Source organism: Papilio machaon, chromosome 23, assembly GCF_912999745.1.
Source record: "Papilio machaon chromosome 23, ilPapMach1.1, whole genome shotgun sequence".
NCBI lineage: Eukaryota > Metazoa > Arthropoda > Insecta > Lepidoptera > Papilionidae > Papilio > Papilio machaon.
In genome coordinates, this window is record NC_060008.1 from 311740 (window position 1) to 333871 (window position 22132).

The 22132-nt window shown below is 39.0% G+C and overlaps 1 protein-coding gene across 1 annotated transcript; it reads right to left on the bottom strand.

Moving 5' to 3' along the window:
• Positions 1-1699: 1699 nt before the first annotated feature.
• Positions 1700-21271, bottom strand: LOC106711268. The gene is made up of 22 exons (XM_045683679.1): positions 21042-21271; positions 15606-15768; positions 12614-12774; positions 11126-11242; positions 10617-11042; positions 10240-10466; positions 10064-10155; positions 9657-9907; positions 7772-9373; positions 7412-7526; positions 7078-7334; positions 6564-6777; positions 6348-6435; positions 5653-5831; positions 5412-5524; positions 5021-5139; positions 4859-4950; positions 4618-4750; positions 3891-4123; positions 3254-3486; positions 2625-2703; positions 1700-2101 (listed from the first exon to the last, which is right to left on the bottom strand). The coding sequence occupies exons 2-22, from the start codon at positions 15730-15732 to the stop codon at positions 1821-1823; spliced, it is 5139 nt and encodes a 1712-aa protein (XP_045539635.1). The 5' UTR covers positions 15733-15768; positions 21042-21271; the 3' UTR covers positions 1700-1820.
• Between the last annotated feature and the right edge of the window lie 861 nt (positions 21272-22132).

A 22132-nucleotide genomic window follows, 5' to 3' on the forward strand; every position in this document is an offset into this window, starting at 1 on the left:
CGAAACGGTTATCGGATGGGCCTCGATTTGCACATTCTAAAGTAAGTTAAACGCTTTCCTAACTTTTATTTGATCCTTAAATATTGAAATTAAATCCTATTATTGTGTCGAACAATGCGGGTAAATTTACTAAAGTGCAAGTCGGATTTCATATCAGCATTGTACCCTTAGTGGAGTCACTAACAGTCGAACTCAATAATCAATCCTAGGGCTAAGAATATAGTGATCGGTTTACAATACTTTAGATTTTTTATTAACTACCGCGATCTGTTAATTTGTAAGCAAATTTAAAACTTCGTAGAATAAATCCAATGAAAGTTTATGGTTCAAAATCGATCCAGTCGTACAATACGGGACGACAAAATTAACTGAAAGACAAAACCCCATTTTTATACTTGATTCTATTTAGCTCGCGCTGTCTTCATTGCGAGTAATTTTTTTTTAATTTCCTTAATATATAAAATACTAGCTTATACCCGCGACTCCGTCCGCGTGGAATAAAAAAAAATGCACACAAGATAAAAAAAGTTCCTATGTCCGTCTCCTAGTTCTAAGCTAACCTCCCCATAAATTTTTAGCTAAATCAGTGCGACCAATCTTCAGTTATAAATAGTGTAACTAACACGACTTTCTTTTATATATATAGATTAACTGTTATACGCGAGGAATTAAAAACACGTAAGTATCCTGTGTTCTTCAGACTATGTTCTACATCTGTGACAAATTCCAACAAGATCCTACAATTCCTTCAAACAAACATCTATCTAAACATTCACAGTCTTTAATACTAGTACCTTATTACATTAAAATTGTAATTTTAAATATTAAGTCAACTGACAGTCAACGAAATAATCTTAAATTAGTCAATTGAGTGACGATTTACGCCTAGACGTAGAAAAAAGTATCTTTTAATACTTCTTTTGGTAAGAACTGTTGAAGTTTTGAATACGAAAGGGAATGTAAAAAATAAGAAAGAAAAACATTTAATACAAAATAACTTTATTACTCTTAATCTGTACAAGATTTATAAAATAAGTAAAATAAAAATATTAATCAATTTAGGTACAATTTTGTGACTGGTTTATTCAATATTTAAATTTGGCATTTTTGACAAATTAATACGAAAAAATGGAGATGTGTTTGCTTTAAATAAAATAATAATTAATTATATAAAAATAATATATATTTAAAGGGAACTAAAACGATTACATTTGAAAACAACCAATGGCTAAATTGGCCGCTGAGACCCTTTTCAGCAAATTTGTGTCTGTCAGTGACATCTTTTGTCTACATAATGTGACAGTTTACAAAATCTCAATATAATATGTACTGACAAAATTGAAAATGTTTATCCTTCAATATTTTTAAAAACAATTTAAAAAAAGGTCTGTAACAAGTTTGTCAAAATGAACATAACTTAAAAGAAAACTCAATCTTTAACATGATTTAACTTAGATAAAGTAAATAAACATTTAAAATAACTTTATTTTATTTAATGTTCAATAACAAATATATAATCACAGTTTAAGTTCCTTATTTAGATAATCTCACTTCTCGAAACAGTTCATTGATTCTACACTCGAAAGAGATCCTTATTTTTAAAGCCATAAAGTTTATTTTAAAAATATCACCCATTTTATCATTCAGTCAGATGTATACGCAGTCTTTAGAAAGAATTAATATTTTTTTAAAAAGTACTTTATTGTTTAAGCCATAAAGTTCATTTTTAAAAGTACATCGTATTCTTGCTTCTGATTTCCATAACGATTATTCACTTTTCGTATCAATCAAAAAAGATCCTTATTCCAACGACATAAAGCTTATAATTTATCGTTCTTCTGCAGTCCGGTCATATAAAGACTATCATCTGAGTCGTAGTCTTTACGTCTGTTGTCTTTGATCTCCCCTCGGTCCCTGGGGCCTTGGTCCTTAAGGGCCTCGGTACTGAGGGCCTCGTCCCTGAGGGCCTGCTCGAGGATGACCTCCAGCTTGTTGCGGACGTCGCCCAGCAGGGCCCTCTGTGAGGGCTCTGAGGTCCAACAAGACTCCATCACCTCCCAACACTCGTCTGTAAAGTGAGGCAACCTTTCTGGACGTAAACCTGGAAAATATCAAATTAAAAAGAAATTTTATTCAATTTCAATTTAAAAGATAGATTATTACTATCCATACATTTGTATTACTTTCTAAGACATTTTATATCTCAAAAGTATAATTAATAAATTTATTTCAGACTAGCGGACGCCCGCGACTTCGTCAGCGCAGAATTAAAAAGAAAGCAGCCCAGAATATGTCCGCGTTCATCAACTACCTTATCGTCAAATCACTGTTAAAATCGTTCATAATTATATCGTTTCGGAAAAAACACATCTTGTAAACAGACGAACAGACAAACGAAAACTTAAAAAAATAGTTTTTCGCTACTAGCAACGCGTACGAATTTTTTTTTTCGATATTACATAAGGACACTTCAATTTTATTAATATGTATTATTAATACATGTAAAGAAGATTGTTAAAAATATTGTTTCTTTCAAACTTATAGTGTGAGAACATGTCGCTAGATGGCGTTATAGAAATGTTGCCAGTTGTAAAGTCAGACAATGTACAGAAATGTGTCCACACCTCGCTTCACTTTGCTCCAGAGCTGCTCCTTGTTCTGGAAGTCCTCGAATGCGGCCGGCAGCTTGATTTTGCCCGCACACACGTACCTGTACATTGTTATTATTATATACATATATACATTTCCAAAATTTGACGTGAAAATAATAAACATAGACAATTATGATAAACAAATGCGATGTAAACTAGAAATTGAACAAATTTAAAACAAAATATAAAGAAGTATGTTTACTTAAATGTAATTAGGCTCGTATTTTTATAATCTATAAAAATCCGTAACAGCGCCATCTATTATGAAGCGAAGTAAACGGCGACGTTGATAAATTCTAAAAGACTATCTTCGACAAAGTAGATGTTTCATCTCTACCAGATACCAGTCATATACCAGAGTACCAGTAAGAGAGTCGGTAGCTCAGAGGTTATGCACTTGACTTGCAATCTGCAGGTCCTGAGTTCGAATCCCGTCAATAATGTGTTTTACCGTCGCTTTTACGGTGAAGGAATACATCGTGATGCTGCAGATATCTGAGATGGAATTCAATGATATGTGTGAAGTCAACCCGCACTTGGCCAGCATTGACTATGACCTAGTCACCACTAACTTAGAGTAGGTTAGTGAGCTGATGATGATGTACATACCAGAAGAGTATCCCGAAGGCATAGACATCTACAGCGGCGTCATATTCCCCGTCGAGCAGCTCCGGCGCCATGTGCACGGGAGTGCCCACCACAGAGCCGGAGATGAGCGCCTCCGCCGCACAGAACCCCAGGTCTGAGAGAGCGGCGCGCGCGCTGCTGTCCAGCAACACGTTCTTCATCTTGATGTCGCGGTGCACCAGCCCCAGAGAGTGCAGGTATCTGATGCCTGCACGACTCCTCGCATTTACACTTATACTCTTAAGTCTTAATAACATTATAAATGCGAACATTTGGCGAACAGCTGCATGAATTTCGATGAAAATTGGTATAGATGTAGAACACAGTCTGAAAGAATACATAGGCTACCTGTGATCCTGGAAATGTGTACAGTTCACATGAGATAAGTGACATTTAAATATTTACTCAAAAACTCTGCAATGGTACATATCTTATTGAAATTTGGCACAGATATAGAACATAGTCTCAAATAATCACAATGTGAAAGAACTCACGGGTAAAAAATATCCTAGATATAGATAAAGTAAGCAACTGTTTTAAAATTCAAGAATGAATAAAGCAGAAGTCCTAAACTTCAGTAATTAGTCACCATGTCTTGGTTTGTACACTGACCGTCAACAATATCACAAGCTATCCTCATCCGTGTGGGGAATGTGAGTCCTGTTTGTACTGCGGCGTGCAGGTCGCGGGAGTACCGCGCTGACACCAGCAGCACCCCCGCCCCGCCCCCGGACACGCCCCCCGACACGCCCCCGGACACGCCCCCGGACACGCCCCCGGACACGCCCCCTCGCACCACCAGCGACCCCAGCAGCCGCACCACGCGCGGGTGCTCCGGGATACTCCTGAATACGACACTCTGCTATATATAACTGTTCGCGACGTAGTTACCAACTCATGTTACACGTGCCGCTCTTGAACTCGCGTCGCGACAAGTTTAAGATTTCAAAGAATTATCGTCGGTTCTATGTTTATCTTGTGGCGCCACAGCGGCCCGCTAAAGAGTTTCTTTGTTTCTTTATCAACCTACACCGAAAGACGCGGCGTTGTTTTAACTGAAGCCCGCTAAAGAACGGTGCGGCACAGTGTTACGTTTGTTGTAGCCGCGGCGAACTTAGTATAAATAGCTATTGTAAATTGTCAAAATTGTTCAATCGTTTGGGAGAAATAAAGGCGTTAGCATCTCCGATCAAGAAGAACTTTTATTTAACACAGTCCACTACAATAACCTTAGTATCTATGTGTAAGTCTGTGTTTTCTTTTTTTTGTTGTCTTTCTCCGTAACTACTGTTATTTACTGTCAGTGTTACTTCGCAAAGATAAAAGTCGTGGTACCTACCTGGTGTAGAAGAACTCCATGGCGAGCTCGTGGTAATGTCGCTCGTCTGCCGGCAGCACAGACTTGACTGCCACAGGAGTGTGTCCCCCCCACCCGCCTCGTGCTGCGTACACCACACCGTACTGCCCCCTACCTGACACAACAACAAACATACAAATATACACTTCAACACCTAATGAACTGAAGACTCGGTTACTTCAGCACAGACACACATTATCTCTAGTACGAGTCGTGTTCTCACCGATCTCCCTGCCGAGGTCGGGCATGCCGTGCATCAGCAGGTCGCACATCGACGTGCTCTCCAGACACAGCCTCGCCAGCGCCGGCGCGTACCTGCACACGAGCACACAGTCACCCCACAGTTGGCACACCTCCTGCTGCAGGCACACCTCCCTCTACCCACTTCTTCCTGATGGCGAGCTTCACGTCCTCGGTGTGGTGCAGGCGGCCCGCCAGCGCGCTCTGCAGCGCCCCCAGCGCCGCCTGGTACCGCTCGTGAGCCGCACTCAGCCTCTCCAGGATCTGACGTACAGAATTATATCACTTCACTGACAATGCTTCTAGATCAAGAATTTGGGTCGATATAGTCGATATACTCTAAATCTGTCAGGAAACCTGAAAAGTCTGCTGTATTAGTACTTTTCTCCCGTATTCTTCTAGAGCTTCATTTCATCAGACGGAATGACCTTTAAATTAATACACTCAAATATAACGTGTAAGTCACAAACACAACGTTAGGTGTTCAAATAAGACCATTCATACATAATGTAAGGTGTGACAGTGGAGTGACACACCTGTGTGGAGATGATGCGAGCGAGCCTGTGCGGGGAGAGCGAGCGCGCCGTGTGCCGCGCAGCTCGCCGCCGCCACGCCGGGCTCAGCACGCAGCACGCCTCCTCCCCACCACCTCCTCCACCTCCCACTGGCTCCCCCACCCCGCCCACACCCCCCACACCGCCCACCTGCCGCAGTCTGCACACAATGTTACATAGAAGACGGTTACTCATACGTCTAATGTTTATGAAAGTGGTCTACTTGTTACGTACTTGTAGAAGAACCTCCGCAGCGAGTGTGCGAGGGAGGCGAGCAGGGAGAAGGAGGCTGCGGGCTGCAGGTCCACGTCTCTGGCCACGGCCAGCAGCTGGCGCACCGCCTCGCTGGCCGGCCGCCCGCCCAGCTCCGCGCGGCACGACGCCTCCAGACACTGCACACATCTGCACCACGCTACTTCTTATCCCACTGATAACCGCTGGCTCAGGGGTAACCACTTGGCAAGCAATATGCAAGTCCTGGGTTCGAATCCCACCATGTACCAATGTGTTTTACAATCGTTGTTATGGTAGAGGAAAACATCTTGATGCAACCTGCACATATCTGACAAGAAATTCACAGATATATGTGAAGTCAACCCGCACTGTGTCAGTGTTGACTATGACCTAGTCATCTCTAACTTAGAGTAGGCTCAGAGTTCCATATTGAAGACGTATAATGAGATGATGATGATGACCATCGTATCGTATTGGACAAAATTTAACATAATTGATGATGATAATGATTTGAAAACACACTGTATATTTACGTAGGACAAACATTATACAGAAGTGTAAAAACAAGCTATTCTTAATATATCAAATGAAATTAACAGAACCAAATCCACTAAGTTTTTATCTACGAACGACACATCAGTAGACTGATATTTTGAATCTGAACGATCTAGATGCTGTATTTACCTCTGCAATGTACCGAAGTATGAATCCTTCAAACAATCCACGAATGTGACCAACTTGCAGCTGATCTTGCGACTTAGTTTTGAAAGAACTGCAAAATAAACGTAATAAAGTTTCTTTTAAATAACACAATAAACACAAACAACTACTAAATTTGGAGCGATAATGTTTTTGTTCAGTATGTTTATGAGTTTGGGTAAAAGACCTGTCTTTTTTTACCAGTTTGTTGGACGTCTAGAGATGCTTGCTTGATAGATATATTGGCGTTGTTGGTGCACGTGGTGGCGCTGGTGATGCTGGTGATGTTGGAGATGTTGGTATCCACAGTATTGTTCCAGCCCCGGCCGGTGCCGGAGAGAGAGAACACCTCCAACTCATTCTCCACTCGGATCATGCCGATTTGTGACACCAGAGACGTTGATTCCTCTTGACTCTGTAATGGTAAAAATTTCTGCAAATCTAATAGAAATGTTACATACAAAAATAATTCCATTCAAAATACCTTTCTTTATTTAGTTTCTATCCTTAAATTTTCTATTCTACCTTTTAGTTCTTTATTAGCTTTCATCTTTATAATATTGTCATGGCTCAAATTGATATTTTTTTTTATTCTAAAAAGACAAATTCATTGCTTAACCTAGAAATAATGCTAACTTCATCCCTTTCTTTTATTATCTCTTAAATAAAAACACTCTTTCTTTCTCTCTCTGTCTCTCGCTAGTAGGTAACTAACCTTAGGTCTGCTATATGTGTCACTGTACATGAGACTCTCGTCATTGGACTGTATGATCTCGTAGTCTTCAAAGTTGTAACTGTCGTAGGAGACCGCCTCCTCCACATCTGATGGAGAGCCAGGCTCAGGAAGGTCAGGGTTCGAGTCTCGGTGCGGCCGCTGGGGGGTACTGAGTATTGAAACTGTAGGACTGCTTTTGGAGGAGTAGAAGATTGAGTTGGAGATGACGTAACGCTTGTCCTGGTGGCATGGTAAATCTGGAAAGATTTTTTTCAATATACTTTGTGGTAGATCGTAAGGAAGAGGTGGTGGATTAGGAAGGAGTGTCAGTTACCGTCGACGCTCCAGTCCATGTCGTCGACCTCGGCCTGCATGTCCTGCAGCACCTCCTGCATCAGCTGCACCAGCTGCTGCTGCTTCTCGCCGCCGCTGAACTTCTCGCTAATCACCTGCACACCAATTGTCACATTAGCTTTTTTTTTTTATAAGAAAAGGGGGCAAAGGAGCAGCGGGAACACCAAGGTGTTCATCGACGCCCATGGACATCTGCAATACCAGAGGGATCGCAAATACGTTGCCGGCCTTTGAGATGGTGATACGTATAAGCTTTACCTGTTATGTGAAGATTGAAAAGTTTTCACACAGAATACCGGTCGAACGACGCCAGGTCCAGCTGCTGCAGGACGTAACTGACCTCGTACAGCTGCTGCTCCTGTCGGGCGACGTACTGTATCTTGGTGGGCACGACCTGCAGCTCGCGCGCCAGGTCCAGCTGCTGCAGGACGTAACTGACCTCGTACAGCTGCTGCTCCTGTCGGGCGACGTACTGTATCTTGGTGGGCACGACCTGCAGCTCGCGCGCCAGGTCCAGCTGCTGCAGGACGTAACTGACCTCGTACAGCTGCTGCTCCTGTCGGGCGACGTACTGTATCTTGGTGGGCACGACCTGCAGCTCGCGCGCCAGGTCCAGCTGCTGCAGGACGTAACTGACCTCGTACAGCTGCTGCTCCTGTCGGGCGACGTACTGTATCTTGGTGGGCACGACCTGCAGCTCGCGCGCCAGGTCCAGCTGCTGCAGGACGTAACTGACCTCGTACAGCTGCTGCTCCTGTCGGGCGACGTACTGTATCTTGGTGGGCACGACCTGCAGCTCGCGCGCCAGGTCCAGCTGCTGCAGGACGTAACTGACCTCGTACAGCTGCTGCTCCTGTCGGGCGACGTACTGTATCTTGGTGGGCACGACCTGCAGCTCGCGCGCCAGGTCCAGCTGCTGCAGGACGTAACTGACCTCGTACAGCTGCTGCTCCTGTCGGGCGACGTACTGTATCTTGGTGGGCACGACCTGCAGCTCGCGCGCCAGGTCCAGCTGCTGCAGGACGTAACTGACCTCGTACAGCTGCTGCTCCTGTCGGGCGACGTACTGTATCTTGGTGGGCACGACCTGCAGCTCGCGCGCCAGGTCCAGCTGCTGCAGGACGTAACTGACCTCGTACAGCTGCTGCTCCTGTCGGGCGACGTACTGTATCTTGGTGGGCACGACCTGCAGCTCGCGCGCCAGGTCCAGCTGCTGCAGGACGTAACTGACCTCGTACAGCTGCTGCTCCTGTCGGGCGACGTACTGTATCTTGGTGGGCACGACCTGCAGCTCGCGCGCCAGGTCCAGCTGCTGCAGGACGTAACTGACCTCGTACAGCTGCTGCTCCTGTCGGGCGACGTACTGTATCTTGGTGGGCACGACCTGCAGCTCGCGCGCCAGGTCCAGCTGCTGCAGGACGTAACTGACCTCGTACAGCTGCTGCTCCTGTCGGGCGACGTACTGTATCTTGGTGGGCACGACCTGCAGCTCGCGCGCCAGGTCCAGCTGCTGCAGGACGTAACTGACCTCGTACAGCTGCTGCTCCTGTCGGGCGACGTACTGTATCTTGGTGGGCACGACCTGCAGCTCGCGCGCCAGGTCCAGCTGCTGCAGGACGTAACTGACCTCGTACAGCTGCTGCTCCTGTCGGGCGACGTACTGTATCTTGGTGGGCACGACCTGCAGCTCGCGCGCCAGGTCCAGCTGCTGCAGGACGTAACTGACCTCGTACAGCTGCTGCTCCTGTCGGGCGACGTACTGTATCTTGGTGGGCACGACCTGCAGCTCGCGCGCCAGGTCCAGCTGCTGCAGGACGTAACTGACCTCGTACAGCTGCTGCTCCTGTCGGGCGACGTACTGTATCTTGGTGGGCACGACCTGCAGCTCGCGCGCCAGGTCGAACGACGCCAGGATCAGCTGCTGCAGCAGTCGCACGTGCGCCTGCAGATCATTACACACGTAAAAACATTTCAAAAGTATATAAAATGTAAGTGTACACAATTTTAGACGGGATAATTCTTGTACCAGTCCTCGAAATGGCACACCGGAATCGAAACCTTTTCAGCAGCTCGATGTAGAAATCCGATTGGCGCACGCATAGTGCTCTCAGCCAATCAGAGGCCGCGACATGATACAAGTCACTTGTCATTGGTCGATGACGCGTGCGCAAGCGCAGTGCGAATACGTATACGTATTTCTCTAGCTGACCAATATGTGAACTCACCTCGCTGAGTCTCGTACAATGCTCCAACAGGTAACTCTGAGAGCAATCAGTAGCAAACTTCAAGACAGAATTAACAAGACTCTGTCGGCTCCGTATCGTCCTGTCGCTGTCGTCGCGTCGCCGTCTCGTCAACGTGTCGCCGCTGTGGTTGCTCTTGGAGGTGGAAGGTTTGTCGGCGACAGTGCGCAGGATCTCGCTGTCATCTAGTATTGCCCACTGACTTTTCGCGTGGTATTTAGGCGGTGGTCCAACTGAAAAAAAAATGTCAAAATATTAGTTTTATAACTTCGCCTTTTCACTTGAAACTCTTTCTCTATTCTTTTCTCCTGTTTCTCTTTCTTTTTGGCTTTGAAGTAACATACCAGTATAAACTGGCCTATCGTGTCAAAAGAGTAAAAGTAACTCACATATCATGTCCCAGTGGTCGAGCAGTTCATTCATGAAGGCGATCTGCGACTCATGTCTCCGCTGATTTTGCTCCGCAGACTTTTTATCACGTCTGAGGAAATAATACGTACATTTAAAACCCAGAAGAACAGATACATGACTGAAATCCAATCCATTGTCACTGTACCCAGATTACCTTAAAACGCCATCTTGTATCAAAACTTGATCAGATTCCGGCAGTTCCTCAGTATTAAATCGATCTTCAGTGGACTCGGTTGCTTCCACGCAGATATGCAACCTTTCTTCTACTTCTTTATTGCTTCTGTTCTCTTCTGCGTCCACGTCCGCACTGTCCGAAAATAGAAAGAAGAACACTTGCGCTTTTGGATTTAGTTCTTTTATTTGGTGAAGGTCGAGACAGTTCTGTGGAATTTAAAAGTCATTTAAAAAAAGGACATAAGATCACAAAATATTTTAAAAGGTATCACTTTTTTAATTAAATCGTCAACGTCATCATTTTTGGAATTAATTTCCACTATTCTAGCGGATTTTATTCGTTGTATCTCTAGTTACCTCAGCAGTGAACACGGCCGCTTCATCACTGGCCACCTTCACTTCACCACCGCAATGTTCACCTTCATCATCACCGTTCCTATCACCTTCACCATTCTCACAACGCGTCATGTAGTACAGATTGAACGTCGACCAGAAATCTTCACTCCTCTCAACTGTCCTGCTCGCACTTATATTATCACTGAATATGTTCCGTCCCGTTCTATCCACCGCGTACAGATATATCGGTGCATAAGTCTTGAGTACGGAATCCCTCTTGTGGTAGAGATCTGAATGTATTTGTTTGAGGCTGAGATAGTGCTCGCCCGCGGTCTCGCCTGCTATGTCTGCAGGCACTATGATACGTAGACCGTCCTTTAATATCGGATTGTTTATTTCCACTTCTAGCATTGTTGCTAGATCTGCATTGTCTTGACGAAGTAAATCCTGAAATATGAAGAATTGCGATTGAGATGACCTTGGCTTTAAAAGAACAAAATGTATGGTCATCATAATATCATGTGGGCAACCTGCAAGGGTATCGTGTCCCAGGGTCGCTGGTTGCACTCCAAGTCCTCGACCAGCTCGAACTCCGAGTTGCCGAGGGTCAGATGCACCTGCGTGCTGCTTCCATACTGGATGCACAGCTGCCAACATACACCAACAGCTGTATAAATCTGTAATTTTTAGCCGACTTCAAAAATAAGGAGGTTATTGATTTTAAATAAATAAATAAATAAAATAAAAATGTATTTATTTCAAGTAAATCTTTACAATTAAGTTGCCGGGGCTTCCCAAAAAGTAGTCAAGAGACACTTGTGTAGGGAATGCCTCGCTCTTTCAGTGTACATAACAGTTTCGATTTACATGTTAACATAAAGAGAAAATAATTTTTAATTTTAACATTTCTTTGTGAGATTTATGCGTGTGTTTGAGTGTGTCTGTGTGTGTGTGTGTGTGTGTGTGTGTTTGTGTGTGTGTGTGTTTGTGGTGGGTCCAATGAGAGCCAAAACTAAATTGTTCTTGTAAGAATTTGCTCAACCTCGTCGTAGGTGAGGGCAGAGAGCCAATCCTTTAGTGCGCGCCTGCACTCAAACAGCTGCATAGGGTATATAGATAGTACTCGATGTATTTTGTTATAGACATAAGGGGCACGTGATATATATTGCCGAGTGGCAAAGACAGTGCGGGCAGGATATTGGGGGGCAACAGCATGACACCGTCTTTTTTTTGAGTTTATTACTATCAAGGGGTAAAGTCTTGTGGTATCCTAAAATCAAATGTAAAATGTATAGTTTTCTTACAGAGAGCAAATTTGAAATTTCTTATAAGGTTTTGGTGGGGTATTTAAAAGGTTTATTGTACATCACTTTGATCAAGGACCTTTGTGCCCGTTCTAAATCTAGAAAGTTAGTTTTTCCTGCACCGCCCCATATTGAAATGCAGTATGTTATTACTGATTGAGCGAGAGCTATATATATATTATTTAACACCTTAGTATTCACAGCGCGTCTTAATATTTTGAAGATCCACATGAGCTTCCTTACCCTGCCTATAGTGCGTTCCACGTGTTGATACCAGCACAATCTACAATCCACAATCACTCCGAGGTACTTAATACTGCTAACTTTCTGGATGGATGGGCAAATACAAGTGTTTAAAGAAGTGCTACAGGAGTGAATTTTAATGTCAAAATCAGGTGGGGGTTGCGATGTTATGTAAGGAGCAAAACATTTTCTTTACATTAAAGACTTTCCGCATATAATCAGATGAATTCCTACTTCCTTTTTCTTTTTTTACACAAGTAGATCTGATCAAATGTTTCTTTACCAACACAATCTTCTCCTGAACCGTGTTCGTTTTTTCCGGTACTCCGTTTACCGGTATTTCCGTTTTACCGGTTCCGGTAACCGGTACGGTTCCGGTTCCAAACCGTATTTTCAGCATGAAAATGAACTCGCCAAGTGAGTAAATTAAGAGATTAGAGCTCGTAGCCAAGTGTTCCTCTTCCTGCTTACCCATCTACAACCCCTGGGCACGGGGTCGGGCAGCAGCCGCCTGCCCAGCAAGCAGTGCAGCAGCCGCGCCCGCGCATTGCCCGACGTACCCAGCACAACCAGCGCAGTGGGCCTCGAGGACTCGCTGCTTATGTCCTGCACCGCCGACGATATCTTCGGGTCTGCAATAACGCTATGCCAGTTCAAATGTTAATAGTATTGTTAGAGATGAGAGAACAGCCAGAAACGCGTCAAATGGAAGTCTGTAGCGTCTGACTACCTCTCTGGTTTACGTATATGTTACGATCGTACTACTATTTGTCAAGCTACATTCGTAAAATAAGATTTTGGTGAGAATTAGATTAGTACTTTGTATGATTGTGTCATATTTGTTTGGTCGTTATATCTAAGCATATACAATACTTGGGTAAATCAATGTGTTTGATCATTGATTACGATTAGTCTATTTATAGTATTAACATTGAATGTGTTTTGAGACAACTGAGTTAATATCTGTTTCATTTCTTTATCACAACGATTGTTCAGTATTACTGCACCGCCGGCGGGGGAACAGGGCGGGGACACTTTCAGACCTCGCCGCCCGCGCGCCTCACCGCGGGCCCTTCATTATGCATTCGCTCTTCTTAACTGTTCGGGTCAATCTACCGCACTTGCTTTTGTAATAATTTTTCTAATATAAGCCTTTTATTCAACTTAAGGCCTTTTTTAGCCGACTTCAAAAAGAAGGAGGTTATCAATTCGTCTGTATTTTTTTTTTTTTTTATGTGTGTTACCGCGATACTCCGCCCCTGGTGGTCCGATTTTGATGAAAAATATTTTAATCGAAAGGAAGTGCTTGCAGGTGGGTCCCATTTTTTTGTTTTTTTTTTTTAAATAACTAGAAGACTAGTAGATTTTGAATATAGCTTCAAAATTTGTTGCGAAGATTAGGGACATTTTTGCTTTCAGCGCTTACGTAGGCTAAACTATAGGACCTACATAAAAATGATGTATGGCGAATTGTAGCTCTTTAAATGTGCTAAATAAAAGTCAGCGATAGCATATATCTATCTTTTATAGTTTTCTCACAATAACCATTTTTTTCTTCAGAAACATCAATTAAATTCATGCCCTATTTCCGACGCTATTATTCGAGTTCAGTATTAACCCTTATGTAAATAAACATGTTCATTATCAAGAGAATTTAATGTAGATTATATTTGCAATTGAAACTATATCATTCTGTCTAATAGTTTAGGAGATATCGTAAGAATAAAATTACGCGGAAACGAAAAATGCTATATGAAAAGCACAATTTTGCTTTCTGGACTTACGTAGGTCAAACTATATGACTTACATAAAAATGATGTCTGGAGTAATTATAGATCCTTAAATTTGCTAAATAAAAGTCTTCGGTGGCATATATCTATCATCTATGGATGTCTCACAAAAACCATGTTATTGTGAACAAACTTCGATTAAAATGGACACGAAAAACAGCGCCGTAAGCTTACGGCACTATTATATTATATTCGATATGAATCCTTATCCAAATAAATATGTTTTATGGCAAGAGTATTAAATGCAGATTACATTAGCCTTTAAACTATGTAATTCTGATCAATAGTTTGGGAGATATTAAATAATTAAAAACTACGCGCATTCGAAAAATGCTAGTGCGGCGCGCGGCTGGACAAAATTAAAGGTACGCTACGATGTATTAGTTCGGTAATTTTCAATTTGTATACCGATTTTGATAATTATTTCATTGTTTAAAGGATAAGTGGTTATCTGCTGCATTCTAAATTAGTTTTTGAATTGAAATACACACATATCAAATAGGAAAGTCCTTTTCTTTATTTGTCTTATTTATGTCTTTATACGTATTAACGAAATTTGTAATTGAACTTCAAATTCACTAAAAATTGTGAAATAAAACAAAAATTTTAAGAAAAAAAAAATAGCCGACTTCAAAAAAAAACAATCTCAAACAAAATGCACTGAAAAGTAACCTAAAAAAAACAATTTCAAACAAAATACACTCAAAAGTAACATAAAAAAACAATTTCAAACAAAATGCACTCAAAAGTAACCTAAAAAAAACCAATTCAAACAAAATGCATTCAAAAGTAACATAAAAAAACAATTTCAAACAAAATTCACTAAAAAGAAACAAAATAATGTCATGAAAACTCTCTAAACTCTAGTAGTTGCTCTCGTTGCGCTCTCTAATAGTAGGGGCTCAGTTTTCCGCAACTCCACGACAAGCGCGTATTTTGCGTGTCTCTAAACTCTAAAGAAAGTTCTCTTCTTTCTTGTAACATGTCTATATTGTATAATTATTGTTATTTTGGAGTCGGTTTCGGCCTAAGTAGGGACATAAACGTAAGTATGTCTAATACATCTCAAATATAAAATGTCATCTATTTACTTCGGCCGACACCGACTGCGAAATAACAATAATTATACAATATAGACATGTTACAAGAAAGAAGAGAGAGAGAGAAGAGAGAAGAGAGAAGAGAGAGAAAGAGAAAGAAGAGAGAAACTTTCTTTAGAGTTTAGAGACACGCAAAATACGCGCTTGTCGTGGAGTTGCGGAAAACTGAGCCCCTACTATTAGAGAGCGCAACGAGAGCAACTACTAGAGTTTAGAGAGTTTTCATGACATTATTTTGTTTCTTTTTAGTGAATTTTGTTTGAAATTGTTTTTTTATGTTACTTTTGAATGCATTTTGTTTGAATTGGTTTTTTTTAGGTTACTTTTGAGTGCATTTTGTTTGAAATTGTTTTTTTATGTTACTTTTGAGTGTATTTTGTTTGAAATTGTTTTTTTTAGGTTACTTTTCAGTGCATTTTGTTTGAGATTGTTTTTTTTTTTCATCTCAAATACAGTCGACGCTTAACAACGATGAAGAATCATTACATATTTATGTAAATACGTATGTAGTTCAATACTGAGGAGTTTCTTACATAACACTGGTGGTAACTTGCTAAATAAAACTGTGTTTACCATAGGGCAGTACATCGGTGATGTCCCTGAGCGCACGCGCCGTGTCCCGCAGGAGGGCACGCAGACAGCGCGAGCGGGCCGCCGCGCGCCGCCAGCCCCCAGACCCGCCCCCGGCACCGCCCGCCATGTAGCGACCACGCCCGCCCCCGCCACCATACACCGCCTGCTGGAAACAAGTAGAATTCAATTTTATTAGTCGCTTAGCTATTTACGAGAGACACAAATTTAAGGCAGCTAAGATATGACATAAGATAAGATGGTCTTCTTTTTTGTCTTATCCTGCTTACGTAGTCGGCGCACAATGTTGTATAAAATCTATGTATATGGCTTAATTTTTATCTCCGGCCACATGCATGTCGACAACTCTACTTGGGAGAGAAATTAAAATTCATTCATATATACTTTGTAAAAAAATGTATTATAGTTACTCGTAATACACAGCCGTATCCGAAATTATAAAAAAATAAATGCAACCGCACTAAGTGTCCTTGATACGTAAGGTGAGTGCCACAAAAACAGGAACTGTATGAGCAGACGATCGATAAAAGGTGAATAAGTAAAATCGCGTAAACAGATTAACATGTTCAAACTCAAACATTTACTATGGGTTCCTGAACAAAATATATGTACAAAACATATCGTCATCCCTGTCATTATCTTTGACAAAATAGAGATAAGAATATGTTTGAAACGGGGATGTTGGTCTCGAAAACCTACGGTTAGTTTTGAACATTCACAAGATATTTAATTTCATTGTAATAAAGTTTATCTTTGGAACAACAGAGACCATTATGAGTTAATGTTGCAAGTTATAATCAAGTTAAACAATAAATTCATTCATCGTCATGTGTTCGTCTTCATACAGCTTGTATGGTTCATATTGTGTGGGTGAGACTTTACTAAAGCACATTGTCATTGTATATTTAAAAAACAAACACATTATGTACAGTGTTTTGATCTCTGTGCTTAATAATTCTATTGAGATTGATATCTTAATGTGTTGAAAACATATATTGTGCAGTGGAAACTCACGGTAACATAACTTAGAGTGTATCAAGTCTATTTACTAAGTATGCATACCTACAGGAAATCATAATGCTTCAGTTCGGTTGTGACATGTATAAGTGTGCAAATAAATTTGATCCTTAATACCTATGCAATAAAGACTGTGGCTATAAGGTATAGTCGTACAACCACTTTGGCTTCGTGCAGCCAAAGATTTGCTTACTTTTGCTTGCTTATAAATTATAGAGATTCGCTTATAAAGCTTACTGATTGAATGAACTTTGGTTCTAAAAGACTTAAAAAAATATATTTGTATAGATAAACTTAAAGTTAAGACTTTACAAATTAAATGTTCATAAATCTGTTTAATAAAAGTTATTTTTATTTCTAAATACGAGTTACAGGAGAGGACAATTATTTCCTACCCATTCGAAAAAGTCATTTAAGATTCACAATGCAATTTTGAAAACTAGTCATAGCAATTTTGTGCTTAACTATAACTCTTTTGCTCGCTAAACAACATTCAATCCTAAATTATAAGCGAATATAATTCTTCTACTGTACAAGAAAAATAAATAAATAGTACATATATTTTAGAAAGGAAAGTTATCTTGTTATCTTGTTGACAAAATATATAATATCCGTTACCCGGCACGTATGGACAATTATCTACTTTGTAAACAAGGCTGATCGTAAACTTAAACATATAATATACAAGGTGATTGTCCTAAGGGTTATCAAGTAGAACCTTGCAATGCGGTATCGATTCAACGAAGAAAGTTCATATCTTACATTAAAGCGTTCTTTTTTCTACTTACTTCAATATTTTAATTCCTTGTTAAGGAATATTAAGGGAGATTTCACTCTTCTTTCTCGTCCCATCCTTTTCTTATTAGAAAAGTAAGGGATGGGGAAGTGGATTTGGCGGAAAAGGGGATGCATAGGAAGGGGAAATATCCTCTTTCTGTGTATCCCCTTCTCCGTTGATAAAGGTACGGCAACGCATTTGCATTTGCGGATGTCTATGGGCAACGGTCGCCTCGCTATTTTCGGTGAATTCAGGTGGCCGTTTCCTCGTTTGCCACCATTTGATATACATATATATAAAAAAGCTTATTCACTGATTTTACAAAAATTACACTTGAAGCTTAGACAAATAAAAAAAATTCTAACAATTTAATAAGAAGATGTTAACACAGTTTTAAGTACAACCTAAGTATAAAATTTAGTTAAGTCTTCTGAGAATTCCAACGATAATTGACACAAATAACAAGAATAATTCCGTTAAGGGAAAGTGGAACAGTGTGGAAGTTATTAACATATCGAAAAGTAACAGAGGGCCTAGTACGAATATTTGTGATACGCATCATCGTCAAAATTTGTATGAGATTTCATGGTATACTTTATGTCCGGTAGGGGCGCTGCACAAATTCTAATAAATTTTTTATCGATAACGTTACGAAAACTTTCTCACGAATATTCGTGCTAGGCCCTCTGCCCTCTGGTATATTAAAATAAATATTAAGTTTTATTACTCATATTTAATTTTATTAAATTGTTAATGTATTTTTAGAATCATTTTTAAACCTCTTGTCTATAATTATTTAGAAATTAGAGAGAGAGAAAAAGAGAAGGATAGAAAGAAAGAAAGAATAAACCTTCAATGCCGATCCCACAAGAGGGAAAAGCCAAGGAAATTATGACCTTAAGTTGATAAAACTCTTCATTACTTTGCTTATTTTTTTACTTAAGGTGTTTTTAGTAACATAATGTTTATGATTTTCGGTATAAAATATATTGATAACTGTTGGACAATAATTATTATAATCTACTAGCTTTTACCCGCGACTCCGTCCGCGCGTAATAAAAAATAGAAAACGGGGTAAAAATTAGCCTACGTCCGTTTCCTGGTTCTAAGCCACCTGCCCACCAATTTTCAGCTAAATCGATTCAGCCGTTCTTGAGTTATAAATAGTGTAACTAACACGACTTTCTTTTATATATATAAAGATATATAGATGATATAACACATTCAAAATTTTAGATTCAATTGTCACAATTAAATTTCCATACGTAGCGGTTGCCGTTAACCGCGATAAACATTGGTTTGTACTTCATATGTAAAAAATGTCAGAATTGAACTTAGATACAATAAAATATTGTGTACTTCAACTACTAAGATAGATATCATCGTTTTCATTAAGTTAGTTTAATACAACATATGATTAATTTTAATCAGTAAACAAAAACAAGATAAGAGCAAGATAGCATTATCAGCAAGATCTTAACATTCAGTTACATTTTATAAAATCAAAGAGGAATCATCATGAGAAATAAAAACAAAATATAATAAAGATATAATTATACTAATATTATAAATACGAAAGTTTAGATGGATGGATGTTAGAAGATATCTGCAGAATGGCTTAATGAATCTTGATGAAATTTGGCACAGATATAGAATGTAGTCTGGATGGCTACTTACTAGGTTTTTTTTTTAAATTCGGATGGACGAAATTGCGGACAAAAGCTATATTGTATAAAATATAACGTTAATCCATTAATTTCGGTTCTGTAGAGCACTATCTCTGTCACAGCGGGAAAGAGACAGAAACAGAGCAGATTGTCTGTTTGTAAAATTTTATATGCATCTGTTACAATGTAACATTGATCTGTATTGTTGTAACACCTGTATTATATATTGCCATCCCATTCATTCTCATTGGATTAAACAGAGATAGCAATACTGTTTTCAGAAGTCTCCTGTCATTTGAAATTCAAGGTCATATCAGTCAAAACAGGTTACTAATGAAGTAAAATTAATAAAAAATGCAACAATGTCTGGTTAATGTTTATTGTTAGCATTTTAGTAATGCTCCTTTAGTCTATGGTCAAAATAAAATATGTGTTAAGAAAAGAGGACCTCTTTTCTTTGAGTTAATACTTTTTCATGTTTTTTTTTTCTTTTTCGTTTGCATTGTCAAGATGACATATTTAAATTTATTAATTCTAGACATTGTACAAAGACTATTAATGGTATTATTTAATTTTTAGTTTAAATGAAAATGTTTTATGTTGTTTCTTTTTTTGTAATCAGAAATGCAGATACGGTTTTATTTGAAGATTCGCTTTATATATGTTTAAAGTAACATTTGGTTATATTATGTGAATAGATTGTAAGTAACAAGTTTATTAGAATAGAAATAGAAGTAATGTGTTTCCCCTAGTGATGTCATTTAAAGCATGATTCAGTGTAGAAATACACACAAAATATGTTATGCAATCAATATTCATTAATTTACAATTGATTGATGCACTAGAAAATATTAATTGGTTACTAAATTCAACTCTTAGTTAATGACAAATAAACACTAAGGACTGGCCTCAGTGGTCATTATACAACTTCCTGCCATAAAAATTCCTTAGTTTTAATGTCTATAAATTTATGATTGAAAATGGCGATCTTATTATGTTGTATTCATATATGTCCCATCAAGGGCCTCCGAGCCTTTGTTTAGTGATTCTTAAGTATAATCAACCACACTGGCCCAATGTAGATTGGTTAAATCTCACCTATATTTGAATCTCTTCGCAGATATGTATAACAAAGTTTACCTTCAATGCAGAACATCAGATGAAATTATGTATTTGCCTGGATTACTCCTCTTTCTCTATCCACTGTATTCTTATAAGGAAAGGATGGCAAGTGGAAATGGGTTTCACAGAGGAGATGCATAGGAAGAGGAGATATATTATTTCCGTGCATCACCTTCTGATTAAAGGTAGGCAGGGCATCTGCAATTGAGAATGTCTCTTCAGTCGGTTTGCTATTTCTGCAAATTCAAATGGTTGTTTATTTATTTGCCACCTTAGAATTTAAAAGGTATTAAAATAAACTCTGAAACATACTACAAGGACTTATTTTTATATCATAATGTATCAAAAAGCATCGGGAGCAATAATTCTATATGATTATTGCACCACACAGACAAACACAACACCAGAGGAACTGCAGATGCATTGCCGGCCTTTTAAGAAAAAGAGGCATATTCGCTTCTTGAATTCTTATAAATTAAATGAATTTCAATATGCAATAATTGCTTTATAATATCAATTAAGTCAATCCAAAAGGAACAATCAACATTTTAATCTTTTATTTACCATTTACTTAACATTTCTAAGTTGTTAAGTTCATAAATATTACTAAACAAATAATGCAAAGGATATATTGTGTAAAAATATATTAAATATATGGCTCTAAGTTTATGTACATTTTTAAGCACATACGAAGGTAAGACGAAAAATTACAATAGCTACTTGTATTTTTTACCGGTTGCATTTAATATTCACCATCGAAATCTGAAGTGAACGGTCTAATAACTATTGTGAATACAATGTGCAATATTCAATGAAAGCAAACTTAATACTCACACCAGTGGAAGTTAATTCGCTTGTAATCCGATTACAAGATATTTTTCTCTTATCAAACACAGATATAAATCAGTACAAAACCACAATTAAATGATAATTAATAATGCAAAAGGCATTATAAAACACAGAGACAGCAGTTATTGCAAGTACCGATATTATAAACACAACAAATAAAAATAAAGTTCACTCCGGCGATACAAGTGCGATAATCATACACTGGCACACATTTGCAAATCTTTACACACTTGCAGAATTTGACGTTTACAGATTTTGTCACGTTTGACATATCACACTGACTTAAAGTAAAGTTGCCAGACCATGATAAAGTGTTATTACCATTTTTAACCACTTTATCTAAATTACCAAAGTAACCAATAAGTGGTTATATTAAATCGATGAAATGCACTTTGCTTTGATTTGGAAAAAAATTATACAGGCTTTACGATTTTTGTTATGTTATAGAACTACAAACAAATTAATTTACATTTGCATTAAGTCAATCGCAATAATTTCCAAGGTGGTATATTTTTTTTTGTCACAGCTACAAGAAAGTGGGTGTACGTGGTTAAAAAAACTAAATGTAATTAATTATATTTATAAAAATTACATACAGCACACAATGTTCAAACAAACACTTTGCTTGTTTATACAAATTTCTACTAAATTTGTTTTTGTTGGTATTTTCTTTCTGAAAATTGGTAAATGATAAAATTATAGCGGAGATAAAGTTTAACTTTAAACGTGCATAAAATTGCGTGCAGTATTTTCAAATGTGTTTAAAAAATCTTAATATATTTATAACTTGAGTTTTAAAGTATCACTTATTAAGAACATAATATCGAAACATATAGAAGATCAAGATTTGTTAAAAAAAACCTATTCATACTCGTTGCTATTGGCAATTAAGTGAGAGTTAGTTATCTACTTTAAATGTAACAATTATTTTCGATAAAAATAAGGTAGATGTAAAAAACGTTGTACCAAAATCTTTCAAGACCTTACAACTAGCGCCATCTTTGCGCGCGAAACCACAACTAAATAACTGAGATAAGAACCACTTTGAAAATGCACACGTATAAACCAATGACCTA

Excerpts from the sequence above, each read along its gene's own strand:
- LOC106711268 (XM_045683679.1), bottom strand. The coding sequence starts at position 15,732 with ATGGCGGGCGGTGCCGGGGGCGGGTCTGGGGGCTGGCGGCGCGCGGCG. Across the intron at positions 12,775-15,605 it reads CACCGATGTACTGCCCTATG|ACCCGAAGATATCGTCGGCG; the intron begins GTAAACACAGTT and ends GCGTTATTGCAG. Across the intron at positions 5,140-5,411 it reads CTCGCATCATCTCCACACAG|ATCCTGGAGAGGCTGAGTGC; the intron begins GTGTGTCACTCC and ends TCTGTACGTCAG.